Raw genomic sequence first — 23,047 nt, 5'->3', positions numbered from 1 at the left:
TAGCATTTTGATCCCAAAGCTAAAGACTAAAATATCCTTATTTTAGTAACAGCTGCAAGGAGCTTTAATTCCAAACAAAAATTAAACTACAAAAAGACTAAAAGGTCCCAAACAAAAAGTAAACTTAATACGGTAGCAACAAAGGCATTTTAAGTCCAAAAGAGAGGTAATTATAACAGAATGGAATATTTCTTCAAAAAGATGACAGCTGCACTTTTGTACACATGTGCATGTAACCCCCCAAAGGTGCGAGTAGCATATTTCATTCTTCATGTGTGTGGAACTTGATGCATGTATATGGGTTGGATCTGGTACATGCATGTTCACAGGTTATTCTATGTAACATAATGCTCCACACGACACTGGTCACTTTCAAACTTAATTTTCACCAAATTTATTCATTTATAATTTTCTTTATACCATTTTAGCTTACAATCCTTACTTCTTAATACTTCACAAATTAAATTATGAAGTGATTTAGTTCTAACTCTAATAATTGGACCTTGGATGAAATCCTTTGGCGTGGATGTAGTTTGATTCTCATCAGGCTGAGCTGGTGGGTCAGCTAGGCAAGAAAAACACAATATTGTTGAATCCATTACCAACCAATTGACAATATTTAGCCATTTCAAACATTATATTTATCCAAGTAGGATTGAGAATGTATTGAGCATATTTCAATATTTAATTTAATTAAATTATATTTAAATATATTTATATATAAATAATTAATTAAATATAAAATATATGTGTATAAATTTTATAATTTATTTTTAAACAGATACAATTAAAATATTATAAATTTATTAAAATTTTAAAATATAAATTATTAATAAAACTATTTCATATATTATTAATTAAAAAATATATATATAATTAAATAATATATTCAAATAATAATAATTAAATTAAATTTAAATATTAAAAATAATAATAAAATTTAAATTTAAATAAAATAATTTTCACGAATTATTTATCCATTATCATCCCATAAAAGTCATTTTCATAAAATTATATATATATATATATATATATATATATATATATATATATTTTTTTTTTGCCACTTTCGCTAGCTTCTAATGTGTTTTGGATTTGACTTCCCTGTAATTATTGATTTTCACTTGAAAATTGCTCATACATTGACAGCCAGCCTATTTCCAAAGTCATTAAAAAAATATGAAAGTGAAAGTGAAAAACGTCAAAAAGATGTTGGATTTTACATAAAATTAATTAGAGGTAACTTTTAAATAATTTAAATATTTAATCAAAATAGGCTAAAAGCATTGTTATTAAATTTTGGACTAACTTAGGAGGTTGATCAAATAAATTGATGATCTGCACATAAAATTAATCGATTTTCTCCTTAAATATTAATATTAACTTTTAAAATATTAATATAATTGATGCTTAAAATTTAAATTTATATTTAATCAATAAGTATGATATTATTTAGTTATTATTCTTTTATCTATATAATAAAAAAAATTGTCAAAATGATATGTTTATTTTTTTTATTTTTAATACATAATTAATATTTCATAAATATTTAAAAGATAATTCTTATTTTTATTTTATATATGAACTATATATATTGAGAATAAAAATATTAAAATTTAAATATTTTTAATATTTTGTATAAATTTTAAGAATATTATTAAAATATATGTAAATATAATCTAATAAATATTGAGATATAAATTTTAAAAATAAAGTTTGATTTTTTAAAATTATTTATTTATATTAATATATATTTAATTAATTTTTTTAATGCTTTATTGATTTAACTGTTGACTTAGTAATTGAATAAATGACTGGTTGACTCTCTCAGCCAGATCATTTTTTGAGCAAAAATGTTGTAAATAGATATTAAATTTATTTTTAAAATTTTAAATTTATTTTATCAATTTATAAATTAAGTTAAACTTTTTTTTAATAATATGTTTAAAAATTTTAATATATATATATATATATATATATATATATATATATATATATATAATTGAATATTATTATTGTTAAAATGGAGTATATGGCTTTTTAAGTAAACTGCCCCGTTTTCATCATCTAGCTCTCTTTCACGCGCCCGCTCCTTCACCAAATTGAGCGAAGCTCTCCCTCGCGTGGACGATAGGGTTTTGCTTCAGACTCTGCATGGAAGATGCAAATCACCCAAAATCTGTGAGTTTTTTTTTAACTCTTAGCAAAATTCACTGGATTTTATTTGTTTATTTTATTTTCTGTCAATATTTTTGTTCATTCAAATTTGTTTCTGCCATACAATTTCATAATATAATTTCTTCTAGAACTTGATCTTGATCATTATTATTAAGTTTTCCTTAAAAAAAAAAAAATCAATTGAAAGGGAGAAACACATCCTCGATGCTTTTGCTTGGATCGGATTGGGACTTACTCCTGGGCTTGTTTGGTTGTTGGTGACAAAAGGGGAAAAGGGGTTTTTCTTTTTTTCCTGGTTAACTTTGCTTTTGAGGTTGTGAAATGGTTTTGCGTCTTTGGAGATTGGAGCTTTATAGTTTACTAGTTAGACTCTGTTTTATATGGCTTAGATTTTGTTTCCTAATTCACCTTTCTGGTACAATTGGTTGAAATTCGTTCTTTTTTTGACTTACCACTTGTTATAATATTTATTACATTGGACCATATTTTAGTCCAACTGTGTTATAGTATAATCTACCTGGTTATGATTTCTATTTCCAAAATATTTTCCCCGTTTCTGTTAGGATTGTTTAGTCTTTCCATAGCTATTAGGCATTAAACAATTGGAGTATTTTTATTTCTTGGTTTTTTCCCCTAATTTTGTGTGAATGATAATATTGTGATGGATTCATAATGAGCAACAACAAAAGTCAAAAGGATTATTATCATAATCCCACATCTTAACCAATAGTTATTTTTTAGATATTCATTATATATAATAAGTATAAATTAAATCATCATTTAACCTGCTTATGTGTTCATTAGAAGATGTCATATGGTTTTTTTCGGGTACATCCATGAAGCAGGAAATCCCATTTTCTCAACTGAGCTGCAACGGCATGGAAAATGCAAAAAGAAAAAAGGCAGGATTGTTTCTGAATTTTCCTGAGGATTTACTATGTGACATACTGCTAAGACTACCGTTAAGTTCACTGCTACGATTTAAAGCTGTGAACAGATGCTGGCATTCTTTAATTTCAAGTCATGGGTTCGCCATTGGGCATCTTAATTATCAAGCTAATAATGCAGAACCTAGCCCTCGCAAATATGGAGTTATCCAAGTATCAAACATACCTCAACAACAACTGCCACGGCTTTCTCTCTACATGCACAGAAAAGCTGAAGAAGAAGATTCTGATGTATTAATTGTGCAGACTGTGGGGTTTCCTAATCCTCTTTTGCTGCTAGAAGATTTTAAGAACATCAATGATTCACAGGTCTTTGGTTCATGTAATGGTTTGCTACTTCTAGGCCATGGTAAAAACCCAAAGCGCTTCATCTTGTGGAATCCGTCAACTGGGCAGGATAAGGAGCTACCATTGAACCACTTTTGTGAGTGCCCTACGACATTCATGGCTGGCCTTGGTTATGATTCTTTCTCTGATAATTACAAAGTGCTTGCAGCAGTTAATGATGGAGGTTCACAGTTAACCTATGTTGCTGTATATAATCTTAAGACCAATTCCTGGGCTATGTTGGAAAAGACTGTATTCCCTTATGAGTTCTCTTCTGATTCTAGCCAACCAGGGATAACTCTCGCAAATGGAGCTCCTCATTGGGTGCTGAAGCGTAGGGGTACTGGTCATGTAGCAAATGTGATAATTTATTTTGACTTAGTTCAGGAGAACTTCAAGGAGTTGCCCCTGCCTGGCCGGCTGGTAGGTGCTAAAAATGTTTTTCTGGGAGCTTGCAAAGGTTCTCTCTGTGTTGGCTCTTTATGGCCCGTTAACAGTCAGATATGGATAATGAACCAATATGGTGTGAAGGAGTCTTGGACCATGTTGATGCTTATCCCAGGAGCTTCTTCCACTTATAGCATCCTAAATTTTCAACATTTGATGTCAATGCAATTTCCAAAGAAGAGTATAGTTCTGATGATATTAGATGGGAATAGTGCAGCCCTATTCAAGAATAAAGTAAAGGAGTCTAACTCATTTTCCTTCTCAGGTTGTCAAGAAGGGTTGATAATAACTGCATACATGGAGAGTCTTATATCACCCAATAATTACGGTTGATATACAAGCTCTTACACTAGGGATTGAAAGATCTTATCAAAAAAAGGGATTGAAAGATGAAAGATTGGTGAGATTGCAGCTTACCCTTCTTAATTCTCTAGTATCTTAAATTTTCTCTACATCTTAACTGGCCATGAATCAGTGACTTGTAAGGATAATGTGATGCATATATATCTTATCATTAAGTTATTCTATTTGTCAAGCTTAGAATACCAGTATCCTGCCTATAGTTTTATTTTGTTTTATTTATTATTGGGTTTGTAATGTAATATGGTTCTGTTCTTGTTAATAATACCTTTTGGCAGTCTCATGGTCTGATGGGTTTGGATAACAGTACCTGCACAGTCTGGATCAGCTTTGTTGTTTAAGTTACCAAGATTATTGTCCGACAATATGAGCTTGATAATCATCTGCTACTGTTTTCATTGCTTATTAGGAATAAAGATCAAATCGGCTCTTGTACTTTTGCAAATGAGCTTTTTGACCGAATTGGTTCGAACCTCTACATTTAAGTCCATTTAAACCCAGAAATTGACCCTGTGAATAATGTGCGCCTGAACAGGGCAGCAGCAGCACCACCACAAGAACCACTAACAGCAATATCATCACCGCTTCTGGCTCTTATCCTTTGAACCCACATGGTCTACCAGGTCATGATCCTCTCAAGGAATCCTTTGCCTTGTATACACAGATCACCAAATGAATCTTTCTTTCGTTTGTGTTCCTTCTTTATTTCCCTTCAGAATGGCAAAATGGTTTAGGTGGAGGCCTAATTTTCTTAATTTTATGAATAAAATATTTTAAATCAATAGAGTTTAAATCAGTTAATATGATTAAAACGAATTACATAACGTCACGCTAAACATGTTGAACGTTGCAGATTCTCGACATAAAGCAGGCTGCGATTTACTTTCAAGTATCAGGTCCTGAACTTTTTCTTTCTAATTTATTCATGAAACTCACGTTTTCTCTTGTTTATGTACTTGGTTATATACGTAACTGCTCATCAAATAAACTCCAACTTTTGGATAAATAAGTTTATTTATAAAACAAATAAATTAATTTTTTTTTATTTAAAATTGCTTTTTCTAACTTTTGGACACTTAGAAAAGAATGATAAGATAAAAATTAAGTTATTTTTAAGAAAAATAATTTTCTCTTTTTTAAAAAGCAAGTCATTTTTTAGATTTAATAATCATATTAAAATGTGATAACACTCGTACATGCAGATATAAATCTATTAATTTTATATTATAACTAAACAATGAAAATTATTTTCATGAAAAATGTTTCATATAATTTATTTTTTAAAAAATAAATGGAGCTTAATTTCATCATAAAATATAAATTTTTATTTTTTTAATTATGAATTATATACCTTCAATATTAAGATATTGATGTAATGGTTTTTTTTTTTTTTTTTTTAAATTCAAATCTATTTCTCATTGTTAACTATCTTCATTGTCATTTGTCTTTCAGTTATGGGAAATTTGAAGAAGTGTGATGAGAAATTGAAAAACTTTATCACACACACCAACCTGCTTATAAGGAAATTGGGATATAGAAGAAAGAAAATTGAGAAAAGATTCAAGAATCTAAAAGAAAGGAGATTGAGAGAAACAAAAAGAGAGTGTCACGTATCTTCAATGTTTTACATTTACTCATAATTAGTATTTATTGGTCGGGTATAACATATTTAATGTAAATTAATAATTCAATAATAAAAGTGTTTATCTAAAGATGTAAATGGAAACAAGGATTTTATTAAATTATCATGGTTTTAATGGTAGTTCATTTTCGTTACTAACTCATGTGTATGTATATTTTATTTCTGACAAAAAAAGGCAAAAAACTGAGAGGAGAGTTAATGTGCGTGAGTCTGCAGTGAAAAAATCGAGGCAAGCCTATTTGCCAGTGAGTTAGTCTTTTGGAATCCTATATCGGTTGAGTGTGTGTGAGTGTGGGTTATATGAGAATAAGAATTCTATTAAAATTGCTATGGTTTTAATGGTGATCAATTCCTATCACTAATACGTGTGTGCCTGTGCTTTACTTCTAACAAAAAAAAAAAAAGGATGTAAATGAATCCAGCTGAGTAATGTTGTATTAAATTTTAAATACTTCAAGCTTAGCTCATTAAATTTTTATAGAACTTAAGTTAAATTTGAAACTTGAGTCCGACTCGTTTAAATTTTATCAAGCTTGAATTTAGTTTATATTTAACTTGTTAAGTAAAGTCGAACTAAATTTTGAATACTTCAAATTTAGCTTTAGCTCAATTCGCTTAGATTTTATTGAGCTTGAATTTAGTCTACATTTAACTTGTTTATCGAGTTTGCGAGTTTAGTTTGCATTTAGTTCATTATTTAAGCTTGCAAGCTTGACTTATATTTAGTTCATTTTAATTAAGCTTGCGACTTTGAATTCAGTTCGTTAAGCTTAATTAATCAAATTATTAAAAAAATTATAATTTATTAATTATTATCTAAAACTCATTTGATGATTAATTCAATAAATTTTAACAATGTCATTAATTAAAAAAAATACTTTTTAATTATACTTTCAGTTTTAAAATCATATTTTAAATAATATAATTATATTATAATTTTAAATAATAATTAATTATATATTATTTCATAGAATAAATATACTAGATAATAAATAATCTAAATTTCAGTATAATATGCTAAGCTAATGTGCTTATAAAAGAGCTAATATATGAGTTATTTTAATGAGTTAATTTACGAGTTTATTTAATAAATTCACTCCCAATTTAGTTTAATGAGCTGATTTACAAGCTTGTATAACAGCTTATAAATAAATTAGTTAGCAAACTTTAACGAACTGAGCATTAATGAGTTTGGATTAACTTATTTATTAAATGAATCTAAAAATTAGGTCTAATTTCAATTATTAAAAAAATGAGTTGAATACTTTTATTAAGTTGAATATCAAATAACTTATAAGTAATTCAACTCATTTATACCTTTATGGCTTGTTAGAGAATTTGGGCAGATTGTACATTTTTTTAGGTAATTTAATTTAAATTTAATTGTATATTAAATTAAAGGATGTCTCTACACACGTTAAACTTGCAAGTGCTTTCACGTTTTAAGTTCATTACAATAGGCCAATGGACCTCCTTGATAGTCTTGCAGAAGGGATATTAATTAGTCCCAGAAGATCCCCAAATTAAGGGACTGTTACGTTTTGGTCTCCAAGAACAGACTATATAGCACTGCTTTGAGGCTCTCTAGTCTCTTTTATTATCAAATATGGGTTTTTTGCTATCAGGTTTTGTTATTGATTAGAAAAAAAAAAAATATATATTTTGCTAGAAGGAAAATGTGGAGGCTGAAGATAGCAGAGGGTGGCAAAGACCCTTACATATTCAGTACAAACAATTTTCTGGGAAGGCAGATATGGGAATATGATCCTGATGCTGGTACCCCTGAAGAGAAAGCTGAGGTTGAAGAAGCTCGTCAAAATTTCTGGAATAACAGATTTCAAGTGAAGCCCAACGCTGACCTCCTCTGGCAAAAACAGGCACTGTTACCATTTTCCTTGTCTTTCTGTTGTTTTTGTTTTAATCAGTCTTCCAATCATCAGTCTGGTTTTTCTGATTTTCTATTGTTAATTAATTATGCAGTTTCTTAGAGAGAAAAATTTCAAGCAAACAATTCCTAAAGTAAAGGTAGAGGATGGTGAGGAAATAACGTATGAAACAGCAACAGCAGCATTAAAGAGGAGTGTCCTCTTATTCTCAGCCTTGCAGGCCACTGATGGCCATTGGCCTGCTACAAATTCTGGCCCTTTATTCTTCTTACCTCCGTTGGTGATTATTCTCTTCTTCTTCTTCCTCTTCTTTTTAATTATTATGTGAACTTCATTATTTTTATCCTGTGATCTTGCAGGTGTTTGTTCTGTACATTACAGGTTATCTAAATGCAATGATCTCCGACGAGCATCGCAAACAAATCCTGCATCACCTATACTGCCATCAGGTATAAATAACAAATAAACACATTAAGAAGCCACTAGATTTCAAATATCAACTAATAGACATATATAATATACAGAATGAAGATGGTGGGTGGGGGCTGCACGTAGAGGGTCATAGCATAATGTTCTGTACAGTTCTCAACTATCTCTGCATGCGTATGCTTGGACAAGGTCCTGATGGTGGAAGAGACAATGCATGTGAAAGAGCACGCAAATGGATTCTTGATCATGGTACTGCAACTGCCATACCTTCCTGGGGAAAGATATGGCTTTCAGTAAGATAGCTCTCAATAATCAATTACACATTTTTTCCTTGTTAATAACATTTTAACATCTTAATTAATAGAATTTTCGTTCAGATGATTAAATTTTATATCTTGTATAGATACTCGGTCTCTATGACTGGTCTGGAACCAACCCAGTTCCCCCTGAGTTTTGGGCAATCCCAAGTTTCTTTCCACTCCATCCAGGTTTTGTTAAATTTCATAATACTGCATTGAATAACTATAACTTAATTGGATTCTGAAATCATGAAATTTCTTCACTCTGATGTAGCCAAAATGTTATGCTATTTTCGGATGACTTATCTGCCCATGTCATATTTGTACGGGAAAAGATTTGTTGCTTCAATAACACCTCTCATTTTGGAATTGAGAGAAGAGATCTTCAACCAACCTTATCATGAAATCAATTGGAAGAGTTTGCGCCATTTATGTGCAAAAGTGAGCTAGAAAATAGCCTATTCGTTTCTGCAAATTTTGGAAGTTACAGACAAAAAAATAATAATTGTACTGTTATTGCAGGAGGATCTCTACTATCCTCGTACTTTTGTTCAAACATTGGTGTGGGATGTTTTATATAATTTTACAGAGCCTTTGCTTACTCGTTGGCCCTTCAACAAATTAAGAGAAAGAACTCTTGAGAAAACAATGATCCATTTACATTACGAAGATGAAATCAGTCGCTACATTACTATTGGTTGCATAGAAAAGGTAATTAATTAATCAACTTTTTATATATCAACAATTTTTTTTAAAAAGAAATAAACTTCAAAATTTTAGGCTCCATTTGTTTGATGAAAAACATTTTTCAAATTTTTTCTTCTAGTTAAAAAGAAAAATGAAGTCATTTTTAAAGAAAACCACTTTTTTTTTTTTTTAAAAGAGAAGTCATTTTTCATTGACTTTGATAATTTTATTGAAGTGTAAAAATATTTATATATACATGATATAAATACATACTAGTAGTTTAACATTGCAAATAAATAACGAAAAATATTTTCATGAAAAATATTTTCTGCCATAGAAAACATTTTCCACATATAAGTTATTTTTCATAAAACAAATCAATCACTAAGCTATTAGCACAATGTGATTATTTAGGCTTTTTTTTTTGGGTATTTTGAAAATTTTTAAAGGGTGCAAGGGTTTTCAGAGTTTTAATATTTAACATCTTACATTATGAGACAAATACTTAACTATTAGGTTGCGTTTGAATTATAATATTTGGATTTGAAATTTAGATTTCAAATGTTTGATTTAAAATTCATAAATTTAAAAATCTTTTGTTTGGCTAATAAAAAGAATTTCTATAGAAATGCGAATATATTTAGTCTAAATGCAAATATATAGAATCAAATATTTCAATTCAAATATAGCATTAAATTACCGATTCAATGATTTTGAGGGGTTAAATAGACATATTTATAGATATGTTCTAGAATTAAAATGTAAAAAAGAATCTTAAAATCATAAAATTTAATTTAAAGAATAAATCTAAACTATGTTTTATTAAAGGTCAAGCAATTTTTTTTATAATTCTTTCCCTTTTCATTTTCTTGAGACTTATGAAACATGATATTTGCTATTGACCAGCCGCTATTTATGCTTGCTTGCTGGATTGAAGATCCTAATGGAGTATATTTTAAGAAGCATCTTGCAAGGTTCTGGGATTTCATGTGGGTTGCTGAAGATGGAATGACTGCTCAGGTTAAAACAATATTTAACTAGATTCTAATGAGGGCTGCGAATAATTTTTTCTAATAAAAAACTTGTAAAATGCAGAGTTTTGGTAGTCAGGTATGGGATACTAGTTTTGCCCTCCAAGCTCTGCTGGCTAGCAACCTGTCTGATGAAATAGGGCATACACTCAAGGACGGACACAACTTCATCAAGAATTCTCAGGTTTCCGAGAATCCTCCTGGAGACTTCAAAAGCATGTTCCGCCATATCTCAAAAGGTGCATGGACCTTCTCTGATAAAGATCATGGATGGCAAGTTTCTGATTGCACTGCAGAAGGCTTGACCGTAAGAAACTTTATTCAAACACCTCAAAACAGATGAGAATTGATAATTACTCATAGCCAAACCATTTTAACTCTAAACTTTAATTTGCTTGTCTTACAGTGTTGCCTACTTTTCTCAATGATGCCAACAAAAATTGTTGGTGAGAAAATGGAACCTGAGAAGTTATTTCATGCTGTTAATGTCATACTTTCTCTTCAGGTAAGGATTAATTGTATTATAAAATCGATTTAGGTAATAACCTTTCACAATTGTACAAAATTATTTCAAAAAATTTGAATTAGAATCAAAATCCGAAACATTAAAGAATTGAACTAAAACCATATCGAAAATTTACTTCAATTCCAATTCCCAAACAGCCTCCAAACTAAAATGGAACCGCACACTTCTAATGTGAGTGATATAAGCACTGTAAATCTGAAGCCGGTTGTTTACACCAATTAATTTGCATAATCTTCTGCTTGGTTATTTCTATTTAAGGATTGATCATAGAATCCATCTGCTTTGTTGTATAACTTCTATTGCAGAGTAAAAATGGCGGTTTGCCTGCATGGGAGCCGGCACCATCAACTTTTTGGATGGAGGTGCCTATCTACTCATATGTATTTATTTAACCTTACTAAGTGTTCACTAAAATCCTTCTTCTTTTTTTTTTTTTTTTTTTTTTTTTTCAGTGGCTCAATCCTATAGAGTTTTTTGAGGATGCTGTCATTGAGCATGAGTAAGACTAATTAAAAATGAACATTGAACTCCACTGGAATTTTCCTTTAATCTTTTTCCTGAAGGCTAATAAAAATCCTATTTCAGGCATGTGGAGTGCACTTCGTCAACTATCTATGCTCTGGTTCTGTTCAAGAAGTTGTATCCACATTACAGAAAGAAGGAGATCGAAATTTTCATCACAAAGGCTGCAGAGTTCATTCAAGACATACAGAGGCCTGATGGCTCATGGTATATATATTTCCTTACTACGCATATAATATCATTCATATTTTTCATATAACTTTTTTCACAGGTATGGAAATTGGGGAATCTGCTTCACATATGGCACATGGTTTGCTCTCAGAGCTTTATCTGCTGTTGGCAAGACATACCATAATTGCTCAGCTGTGCGTAAAGGAGTGAATTTTCTGCTGAAATCACAAAGAGTGGATGGTGGCTGGGGAGAAAGTTACCTTTCATGCCCGAAAAAGGTAATTAACACTTTATCACAACAATCTAACAGTATCTATTATGCCTAATGTGAACTCTTTAGAAGAAAGCTCTGACAAGAAGATGCACCAGTAGAATATATCACTAAAATATAGAGATCATCTTTGTACTTGGTGATACAGGAATACGTACCTCTTGAAGGCAGTAGGTCAAACTTGGTACATACTGCATGGGCTTTGATGGGTTTAATTCATGGAGGGCAGGTCAGAGACTCGTCTCTTTCATCTAATAGACAATCTTGCAATGAGTTATATATAAATATATATCATACAAGCCAAGTGTGGCCATAACTACAATTGTGCACCTGTTTCAATATAGGCGGAGATAGACCCTGCACCCCTGCATCGTGCTGCAAAGCTGCTAATCAATTCACAAACAGAACTCGGTGATTTTCCCCAACAGGTGATTCTTTCCATCTTTGTGGAGAAAAGTTTATTATTCTAGCTAATTGCTATTCTTTTTTTTCTCCCTCGGTAGATTCAGACAGAACAAATTGAACTTCAAAAATAATATGGGATAGACAACATGAAATAAAAACTCAAAAAGAAACAACAAAAAATGTTAAAAAGGATGATGAATGATAAATGTGATGTAGTACTCATCATTTCGAATGCTTAGTAACCATTAATTGATTAAATGTATTATTGCAGGAAATTTTGGGAGTTTTCATGAGGAATTGCATGTTACACTTTGCAGCTTATAGGAATATTTTCCCCCTGTGGGCTCTGGCAGAATATCGCCACCATGTTCCATTGCCTTCTGAAAGAATTTGAATAAGAAGGTTTACGTTGCAATAAATAAAGTTTATATACAGCAATGCACAAGTACAATTAGTGCATAAAACTATTTTGGAAATTAAACACCTTAATGGAACTGGCAAATGTAAATGCAAAGAGTGCTCCAAACCCAACAACCACAGCTGCAACCAGTCCCAGGAAATCATGTTTGAAACCGAAATATATTCTCACAAATTTTTCCACTGTTTGCCCTGTCTCAAGGGTATCCTTTACATCTCCAAACTGCGATACATCTAATCCATACAAGGTCCATGATCCTGAATGATGTGTTCTTGGGTCTCCAAGTCCCACATCGGTTGGTAAGGAGGTCTTGGGTGCTAGTTATATGGGTTAGTAGACCTTCACCCTTAAGTTAGCTTTTGAGGTTCTCTAGCCTGACCTAACACCGTGTCCCCTACACGAGGACGTGCAGTTTAAAGGAGTTGGGAATGAACCGTTATTGGATCTTCAAGTCTCACATCTGTTGTAAACAGAGAATGATAAATGCAGGAACAAAGTTAGCCCACATTCAGGCATTAAGAAACTTGAACAGAAAATACTTAGTTTCTTTCCACTCCACACAGGTTTTGTTAAATTTCATAATACTGCATTGAATGACTTAACTTAGATTCTGAAATCATGAAATTTCTTCACTCTGATGCAGCCAAAATGTTATGCTATTTTCTGATGACTTATCTGCCAATGTCATATTTGTATGGGAACAGATTTGTTGCTTCAATAACACCTCTCATTTTGGAATTGAGAGGAGATCTTCAGCCAACCTTGTGATGAAATCAATTGGAAGAGTTTGCGCCATATATGTGCAAAAGTGAGCTAGAAAATAACCAATTCATTTTTGCCAATTTTGCAAGTTATAGACGAAAAAAAAAAATAAAATAATAATAATAATAATAATAATAATAATAAAATGTTATTGCAGAGGTCCTCGTACCTTTGTCCAAACGTTGGTGTGGGATGTTTTATATAATTTTACAGAGCCATTGCTTACTCGTTGGCCCTTCGACAAATTAAGAGAAAGAACTCTTCCGAAAACCATCATCCATTTACATTATGAAGATGAAATCAGTTGCTACATTACTATTGGCTGTTGGCTGCATAGAAACGGTAATTAACAAAATCAACTTTTTATATATCAACAATTTTTTTAAAAAGGAAATTGTTAAAAATCGGGGAGTCCAAAGTGCCTAGAGAGAATATTCTTGATGGCTCTTTATGAAAAAACACACTTATGGACTTGACACCACATCCAATTCAAAACCTTGGGTATATAGTCCTTCCCACTTATATGTTTCTCACTCATTCCATTTTTTTTCGATGTGGAAATTTCACACTTACATATTCCTAACAATCTCTCCCTTAGGTGTGAATTTCTTCTACATTGAGCTTACTAGGCCTACTTCCCTCAAATAGAAGTCTTTTTTTTTTTTTTCCTTTAACTCAAGTATTATGGTGTCACTAAGAGTCCCAATTACTCCACCAAACCCACTCGAGCATGCACCTCTAAGAGCCACGCTAGCGCCATCGGTCTGCTCTTCTCTAGAAGAGTGCATTCCTGCTCCATTGGACCTATCAGGAGTCTCCTAACTTTTCTATCCACGTTTCAGAGTGCTATGGGAATCATTAATCACCGAACCATAGTCGTCCCTTGGGCTATATTCACAAACATGCCATCTTTCACTATTATCTATAATAAATAATCTATTACAAGTTCAAAACTATACTACTCATACTACACATTAACCCAATTATACCAAAGAGATCCTTACATCAAATTACTTATAGTAAATATATTAGTTAATCCTTATAGTCTCCTTTAGACATAACTCAATATATTTACTACTATAACTGCTACACAACAAATGGTGTCTTCAAATATATGGGCAAGAGCCCTCTCACAAATGGACAAGAATCTCTTACTCTTGAATTGTATGTCATTTCTCCACCTTAGGCCAAAGCCTCTCTCCACTGCTGTCATGACATTTCAAGGGCCGGACCGGCACTAGGACATGGGCCGGCCTAAAGCCCCCAAGTTCAGTAGTAAGCCTCAGTATACCCACCCATAATCAGGATCAAAATCCAGGCCCAACATGCAGATAAAATAAAATAAAATATTGTAAATTTATTTGAACCAACCCAATCCAATAACTATAAAAAATCCTCTCTATGGGAGTCTAACTCAACCCTGAAACACAACATGTACAAACTATTTAATATCATTAATTAATACAATATTTTTATAAATTAATGTCACAGTGGAGTTTTAGTAATTAGACAAATAGATAAATAAACAAACAAATAAATAGGCACAATAAAAGCTATTAAACTAAGAAGCACCACAACCTGCAAAGGAAAATGCAGGTTAGACTAGAAAATAAACTCGTTTCTCTTATAACCTGGGAAAAATATTTGAACAGGAATGAACATTTGACTAAAAGAGTAATATATTGATTTTAAATATAATTTCTATAACTATCTAAATCTAATGCATTCCTATGTATGAAATACAATATGTTCACATAATTCAATCAATATTCACACAAAAGATAATTCAGAAAACACACACATCCATGTATCATATCAATACTTATATAGGAACTGATCTCCTATATAACTTTCTTGATCCAATACTTGCTAGTAAGGTTAACTAAAGCCGGACTTTCACTTAATAATCTATGTGCAAGGGCCAGCGAGATCAACTCAAAGCCATGCTCACATCGACTTATCCATATATCAAAGGATCGGGTCCCAACGAGTCAAGCTCCAGCTGTGACTACCCGTCCTCTTGCCCATACCCATATCAACACCATACTCACGCCAACACGCACATAGAGCTCTAAGTTATCTTAAGGCGATATTCACAAACAAATTCAATAATATATGCAGCAAAGGAGCATGTATAGTATTTAACTAATTATATACATACATATAATTGAATACATGAGGATGCCTTAAATATAAATTAATAATATTGAAATTACAAGTAAAATCGATATCCAACTCACACACTGGTTGACTCGATTGCAGCTGGTTCGGCTGGAAAGAAGAAAAGTTAGTCGGTACTGATCACCTATATAGGCACAATCACCTCTATCAATTTAATGACAGAATTAACTAATTAATTTAATTAAAGAAGCAGAAATAATTTTTAAGGTCTTACTGAAATTTCGGCAGAGTCTCCCCTATAACTGGACCAAACCCTCCTGCAAGAAAACGCAACATTAACAACACACATGGCCTTAGGCCCACAACAACAGTTATAATGCCTATCTAAGGCCTACAAAAAACCTAATCTAGGTTTAATATTTCGAAATCTAGCTCGGATCCCTAACTCCTCTATAGTCCAAATAATTATTTTCAACACTTCAAAAACTTATAAAAATATTTCTGGAAGTCCTTTACATCATTGTTGTATCAATAAAAATCATGTTACTTAATTTTACTAAGTCAAAAATATTTTACAAATTTAACTAGATAACTTAATCAAAGCGCAAAAAACTTGAGTTAGGGATTACCTTTACAAATTCTGCTATCTGAAATACATCCGAAATGTCTAAAAATGCTAGGAATGGCTATAAATATAATCCTTTTTTGGGACAACCGGCCGAACACCCAGACCGGACTGAACTCAATCTCAAGTGCCAGCGAGTTGTCACTGATCTAATTGCGCCTAAACGAAACCCATAAATTGTTAATAATTATCATGTAATTATTTTTAATTTATAAGAATCGAAAATGATAAAAAATCTCACCAACTAATTTAAATCTTCCAATGATCGCTTTTTTCAAACGGTGTCTGATTAGAGCGGAGCCAGTTTCATCTCAAAGGTTTCGTCGCTCTGAGTTCAACGGTGGTCTTGGATTTTTGATCCAAAGGTCAGATCATTGAGAAAATGGCTAGAAAGCTGCTATCACCCATTTTCTCTCTCTTCTCTCCATTGCCAGAAAACTCTATGGAATCTAGTGAGAGAGGTCGGAAAAGGAACCTAGAGGGTAGAGGAGTCATTTGCCACCAGTTACAGGTCTAGCTGCTACCAAGAGCCATCGAAATCGACCTTAGAAGGTGATGATTCGTGTCACTCTCTCTCCTCCAAAACACATCAGATCTTCGCCGGCCGCCGTGGAGCTTACCGGTTGACACTGGAGTTCGGTGGTCCACCATCGGTGTCACTGGTTTGCCGGTAGGAGGGAAGACGAGAGAGACAAAGTGAGGGAGGGAGTGAGATCGAGGAGAGAGAAAGAAAAAAAGGGGGGGGGGGAGGGTCTACTGCAGTTTTGAAAATTCTTTTTTTTTTTTTTACTTTTAATTACTCTTTTAGTCCTTGAACTTTTCATGATTTTTTAATCAAGTCCAAAATAACTTGGGTCCCAAAATACAAATATATGTATAATTAAATAATAAAGAAAATACAATAAATAATATTGATAATAATGATAATAATCAAATTAATAACAATTAAATCAAATCTTAGAGCCAAGGTTAACAATAATGAAATAATATATTTGTTATTTGATTTAATATTAATATTTAAAACTAATCATTTAAATTAAAATTAGACTATTGAATAACTTATAAAATATGTTTAGAAATAACATTAAAAATATATAAATGAAAGTATTACAAAATTATAAATTAGTTAGACAATATCAAAATAATATTTAAATACTATGAAAAAAATATAAAATTTATATTTTAAAATTCAGGTTATTACAACTGCAATGAGCAAATGTCCCTCATCAATGGATATAGCTAAATCCTCAGCAATTGGCAAAATCAGCTATTCTCTATGGACAAAGTCACTCCTTACATGCTAAAGTAAATAATATTTTCATCATTTTCCTATTTATAGTGTTAATTTTCTTAATTTTAATATGATTAGGAGTTTCATTTAATTTAGAAATAACATTAAAATAAGAGTTCTACTATATATAGTAAATATTTCTCCCACTCAAATTAGAAAAAAGTTTTCCAAATTAACTAGGATTTTAGGTTATAACTCTAACAGAAATAAACTAGGAGTTTGGGTCATCAATGGGCAATATTTATATTCAATCACTAAGCTATTAGCACAATGTGATTATTTAGTTTTATTTATTTTTTTTTTTTTTTTGGTGGTGAGTGGGGTGGTATTTTGAAAATTTTTAAATGGTTCAAGGGTTTTCAGAATTTTTATATCTAATATTTTACATTATGAGACAAATACTAAACTTTGAATTCTATGATTTGGATTTAAAAGTTGAATTTCAAATGTTTAATTTAAAATTTAGAATTTGAAATTCATAAATTAAAAAAATCTTTTATTTGGCTAATGACAGAATTTCCAGGAAATGCATTATAAGTAAAAATAGTTATTTTAAATCTAAATTCAAATCCATATAGTCAAATCTCTCAATCCAAATATAGCATTAAATTGCTGATTCAATGATTTTTAGGCGTTAAATATACAAATTTATAGATATGATCTAGATTTAAAATGTAAACAAAGAATCTTAAAATCATAAAATTTAATTTGAAGAAGAAATCTCAAAAGTATGTTTTATTAAAGTTAAAGAATTTTTTTTTTTTTTATAATTCTTTCCTTTTTCATTTTCTTGGGACTTATGAAGCATGATATTTGCCATTGACCAGCCTCTATTTATGCTTGCTTGCTGGATTGAAGATCCTTAATCATCCGAAAGAAAATTTTATTAATTAAGATGTTAAAATGTTATTAACAAGGAAAAAACGTGTAATTGATAATTGAGAGCTGTCTTACTGAAAGCCATATCTTTCCCCAGGAGGGTATGGCAGTTGCAGTACCATGATCAAGAATCCATTTGCGTGCTCTTTGACATGAATTGTCTCTTCCACCATCAGGACCTTCTCCAAGCATTCGCATGCAGAGATAGTTGAGAACAGTACAGAACATTATGCTATGACCCTCTACGTGCAGCCCCCACCCGCCATCTTCATTCTGTATATTATATATGTCTATTAGTTTATATTTGAAATCTAGTCGCTTCTTAATGTATTTATTTGTTATTTATACCTGATGGCAGTATAGGTAACGCAGGATTTGTTTGCGATGCTCTTCGGAGATCATTGCATTTAGATAACCTGTAATTTACAGAACAAACACCAGCAAGATCACAGGATAAAAATAATAAAGTGCAAATAATAATTAAAAAGAAGAAGAAGAAGAAAAGAATAATCACCAATGGAGGTAAGAAGAATAAAGAGCCAGAATTTGTAACAGGCCAATAGCTATCTGGGGCCCGCAAGGCTGAGAATAAGAGGACACTCCTCCTTAATGCTGCTGTTGCTGTTTCATAGGCCAATGGAGCTCCTTGATAGTGAAGGGATATTAATTAGTCCCAAAATGTCCCCAAATTAAGGGACTGTTACGTTTTGGTCTCCAAGAACAGACTCTATAGCACTGTTTTGAGGCTCTCTAGTCTCTTTTATTATCAAATACGGGCATATTCAGTACAAACAACTTTCTTGGAAGGCGGATATGGGAATATGATCCTGATGCTGGTGCCCCTGAAGAGAAAGCTGAGGTTGAAGAAGCTCGTCAAAATTTCTGGAATAACAGATTTCAAGTGAAGCCCAATGTTGACCTCTGGCAAAAACAGGTACTGTTACCATTTTCCTTTTCTTTCTGTTGTTTTTGTTAATCAGTCTTCCAATCATCAGTGTTGTTTTTCTGATTTTCTGTTGTTAATTAATTATGCAGTTTCTTAGAGAGAAAATTTTCAAGCAAACAATTCCGAAAGTAGAGGTATTCAGGCAAATATTGGATAGCATAAATTATGCAGCAAATAAAGGAATTGTATTTTAGGATCTTTAGCTATATCAGTGGATGTATTTTTAGTAGTTTACTTTATATAGGAAATCTTGTTTTGTACAGATATAGAAGTTTATCTTTAGTAGGAGTCTTTTCTTGTGTAGGAGTCTTTGAGCTGTATATATGTTGGGATGTTAATGAGAAAGGGGTATCTTTTCGGCCTCAATATTTCTGTTTTCTTCATGGTATCAGAGCCATGGCTCCCAAAGATGAAGAGACTACTGGTTCTGATAAGAAAACTTCCAGTCCTTATACTTTGAGCTCTAATGACAATCCAGGTAACATAATTACTCAGGTGCAATTAAAGGGAGAAAATTATGAAGAGTGGGCACGGGCAGTGCGGACTGTGTTGAGGGCCAAAAAGAAGTATGGTTTCATAGATGGAACTGTTAAACGACCGGCAGATGACTCGGTGGAAATTGAAGATTGGTGGACAGTCAATTCCATGCTTATCTCATGGGTGTTCAACACCATTGAGCCCTGTTTACGTTCAACTATTTCTCATATGGAGAATGTAAGAGATCTATAGTGTAACACCCCTAATTTTCAAATTTATTATTTTATGGTTAAATATTAATATTTTATTTTATTTAAATTTTGAGAAATTATTTGAGATTTTTCAGGTTTTAGAAATCGGGTTTGATTTTCCAAAAATATAAAACTTTGATGATTTTTAAAAATTAATTTAAAGACCACGTGATAAAACTAAAATTATATTTGGATTCTACGAATTTTTCTGAGTTTTCTAGAATTTTTTCGAAATTTTTGAACCTCGTTTTTTGTCCCAAAGTAGAGTAAAAATTCAATTTCTGGTACCCGGAATCGAACCGACCAAATCAAACCGGACCAGATCAGACCGGTCGAATCAGACTGGCCTCTTTCTTCTTTTTCTTTCTTCCCCACGTGCGCCCCGTCTCTCTTCCTCTCTCTCCCGTTTTCTCTCTTCTCCCTCCTCCCCACGCAGGCCAGCCACCGCCCCAGCCTCCCTAGCACACCGGCACCCCTCCAGCAACCATCCCCCTCGTCGGCCTCTGCCTGGAACGCCAGGAAAATGCGCGCGAAGTCACGCGATGCGCAGCGCGATGCCTCACCTTCCCGGCCAAAATCCGGCCGATTCGGCCACTGTTTGGGCCTGGTCTTGTGTCAAACACCATTTACACCTCGAGAGCTTTCCATAGACACCAAGATCACAAAATCCATCGAGCGATTTGTCCAATTTTTGCCCAGAAAGTTTTAGCCCATTTCGATTTTTGGGATAGATTTCTCACAAACCGTGAATCCCACGAGAAAACCGAGAGTACCAGAGCGCTCCACTAATCGAGAGCTTCGCGGCAATATAAATTTCAAAATTTTTCGACACCGTTTTTTGGTGAGTCCCACGAAACTTCGTAGTGTTTTTCCGAGTACTAAATGAGCTTAGAAAATTTCGTAAAAATTATGTACTAACCCCCGTGTTGTGGGCTTCGTGTAGGTACCTTCAATTCGCGAAAATTCGACGGTTGCCCGAGTCTGTAAATTTCCGGCCAGACAGACAGGTTACTGAAAAAGTCTCAGAATTGGGTCAAGATTTTGGCTACCCCACCATTGTCAGACATCCCGAGCGCGTTCCCGAGATCGGAATCGGCATAGGTGAGCCAGGACAGCCTTCCTCCTTCGCCCAGCTGCCACAGTGACTGCGGTTAAGTTTGTGAGTAAAATATTAATTTTAATTGTAATTTTGATACTATTATATGTTCAAGTATGTCTATGCATCACTTATAAATATGTATCTATGTAGCTAAACACTAGGCATATTTTACATTGCATTTATAAATGTTGAAGTGCCATGGATGTTGTTTGTGGTAATTTGGAGCAGTGTGTGTGCGTTGGCGTGCGTGTGGTATAGTGTTGGATATGGACAGGACGGGTAGACACGGCTTGAGATCTTCGCTGGGACCCGGTCCTTCGGGGTAGACATGGCTTGAGTTCTTCGCTGGGACCCCATATTGGTTTATTAAGTGAAAGTCCAGCTTGAGATCTTCGCTGGCAGAGGTTGGATTAAGAGGGCTGTATAGGGGATCAGCTCCCATATATGTATGGTTTGACATTATCGGGTGTGTGTGAGTGCTCCAAATTACCTTTTTGCTGTTATGATGTGAAAATATTGACGATGTTGCATTTCACTCTACAGGGTGCATTAGTTTTAGATAGTTATAGAGATTAAAGTTAAAATTGGTATTTTACTCTCTAAGTCGAACGCTCACTCTAGTTCAATATTTTTCTAGGCTACAGGAGGATCATTGTTGTGGTTAACCTACTTTTCTTCTTCGCAGGTCGTCTATTCATGTTTGTATAATTTTGTTAACTCCTAGAATTTTTAAATATGTTAGAAATATTTATTTGATTTGGGTCTGTAATATAGTCATGTTGGGCCTATAAATTTATTAAATGCATGTATGGCTGGATTGGATGAGGGAGCTGAGCTCCCATTTATTTTTATGACATTTGATTATGTGGAGGGTGAGCTGAGCTCCCCAAAAGATTATATATTGTGTTTACAGGTCGGGTGAGTCAAAAACTCCTCGTTAAATGGTCCATTTTATGGCTGAACTCTATCGGGTTGAATTCTTGAAATTGGGCCCAAATGGGCCTCAGAGTTGGGTTGAGGAATAGTTAGGCTTACTACGGGCCTCGGGGGCTTTAGGCTGGCCCAGATCCTAGTGCCAGTCCGGCCCATAGGTTGGGTCGTGACAAATGTAGTATCAGAGCTTAGGCTCCAGATTTATAGGGAAAATTTTCTAAAGTGTTGGGAAGAGTCTAATAGGAGTCACATGTGGAATATAGGGTCCACATTCGTCTTGCATTGTCATCTTTGCTTCTTGTTTCTGCTTTATATATTGTGTGTAAATATGAGTCTATAGAGCTATGTAATATGCAGTTTTGAAATTTTGTGGGCTAATGCTGCTGAATTTCAGGAAAATGCATAGAAGCAGGAGAGCTGCCACTGCACCAAAACCCAATGTGCCTGACGAGGTTTTGGCACAAGATAAGGCGCCTGCCTCGAGGAGGCAGGGTAGGAGGCCTATAGCTGCTCAAGTATAAGAGCAGCTGCCACCAATTCAGGATCAGTCTTTTATGGCACAGGGTCCCATGGACCCAATGGCAACTACTCTAGCTGGTTTGCAGAGAACCATCGATATGATGGCACAGTATATGGTCCACCCTTCCCAACAGTAGCAGTCCACAGCACCAAGAGGGGAACCTTATAAGCAAATAATTAATTTTAAAAAGTTGGTGCCTGGTACTTATGATGTGTCAGACGATGCCTATCGATTTTTGGATTCCCGCAAACAGGCAGGGATGGAGTTGCAGTTGGCTGATAGGAGGCTCATAGAGTGTGTGCAGCATGTTATGGGGCCTATGCCTAGACAATGGATGAATGACTACATATTACCTCGGATGGAAGGTTTATCATGGACCCAGTTTATGGAACTGTTTATCAACAGGTTTGTGCCAGAAAGTTTCAGAGATCAAAAGCAGTAGGCCTTTGAGGCCTTAAGGCAGAATGGCAGGTCTGTAAATGAATATGCTATAGAATTTCTGGAATTGAGCATATATGCCCCTACAACAGTAGCTACAGAAAGTATGAAGGTAAAAAGGTTTCTAAAAGGGCTAGACAGGAGGTATGCAAACCTGGC

General features: G+C 33.2%; 2 protein-coding genes and 1 long non-coding RNA gene across 7 annotated transcripts; 2 read left to right on the top strand and 1 right to left on the bottom strand.

Moving 5' to 3' along the window:
* Nucleotides 1-2,018: 2,018 nt before the first annotated feature.
* Nucleotides 2,019-4,624, top strand: LOC110639793 (F-box/kelch-repeat protein At3g23880). Of its 2 annotated transcripts, none has more exons than XM_021790879.2 (2): nt 2,019-2,181; nt 3,024-4,442. In XM_021790879.2, exons 1-2 carry the CDS (start codon nt 2,155-2,157, stop codon nt 4,230-4,232), a joined length of 1,236 nt encoding a protein of 411 aa, XP_021646571.2. In that variant the 5' UTR covers nt 2,019-2,154; the 3' UTR covers nt 4,233-4,442. The 2 variants fall into 2 exon arrangements, with proteins under 2 accessions (XP_021646571.2, XP_021646570.2); XM_021790878.2 differs by having other exon boundaries at nt 2,024-2,181; nt 3,021-4,624.
* Nucleotides 4,625-7,413: 2,789 nt separating this feature from the next.
* LOC110639792 (lupeol synthase-like) lies at nt 7,414-12,555 on the top strand. The gene is made up of 17 exons (XM_058148763.1): nt 7,414-7,778; nt 7,882-8,067; nt 8,147-8,236; nt 8,312-8,509; nt 8,620-8,704; nt 8,790-8,956; nt 9,038-9,226; nt 10,109-10,222; nt 10,298-10,540; nt 10,640-10,738; nt 11,065-11,121; nt 11,212-11,258; nt 11,345-11,488; nt 11,553-11,730; nt 11,872-11,952; nt 12,068-12,151; nt 12,400-12,555. Exons 1-17 carry the CDS (start codon nt 7,578-7,580, stop codon nt 12,520-12,522), a joined length of 2,286 nt encoding a protein of 761 aa, XP_058004746.1. The 5' UTR covers nt 7,414-7,577; the 3' UTR covers nt 12,523-12,555.
* LOC110639795 (uncharacterized) lies at nt 12,536-16,770 on the bottom strand. 4 transcript variants are annotated; one of them, XR_009149534.1, is made up of 7 exons: nt 16,296-16,770; nt 16,059-16,213; nt 15,704-15,746; nt 14,464-15,613; nt 13,478-13,637; nt 13,150-13,359; nt 12,536-13,006 (listed from the first exon to the last, which is right to left on the bottom strand). It is a non-coding gene; the product is annotated as an uncharacterized LOC110639795 (long non-coding RNA). The 4 variants fall into 4 exon arrangements; XR_002491965.2 differs by having other exon boundaries at nt 15,549-15,613; XR_009149533.1 differs by having other exon boundaries at nt 13,478-15,613.
* Nucleotides 16,771-23,047: the final 6,277 nt, after the last annotated feature.

This window comes from Hevea brasiliensis, chromosome 6 (assembly GCF_030052815.1).
Source record: "Hevea brasiliensis isolate MT/VB/25A 57/8 chromosome 6, ASM3005281v1, whole genome shotgun sequence".
NCBI classification, from domain to species: Eukaryota; Viridiplantae; Streptophyta; class Magnoliopsida; order Malpighiales; family Euphorbiaceae; genus Hevea; species Hevea brasiliensis.
This window is presented reverse-complemented; position numbering and strand designations above follow the sequence as displayed.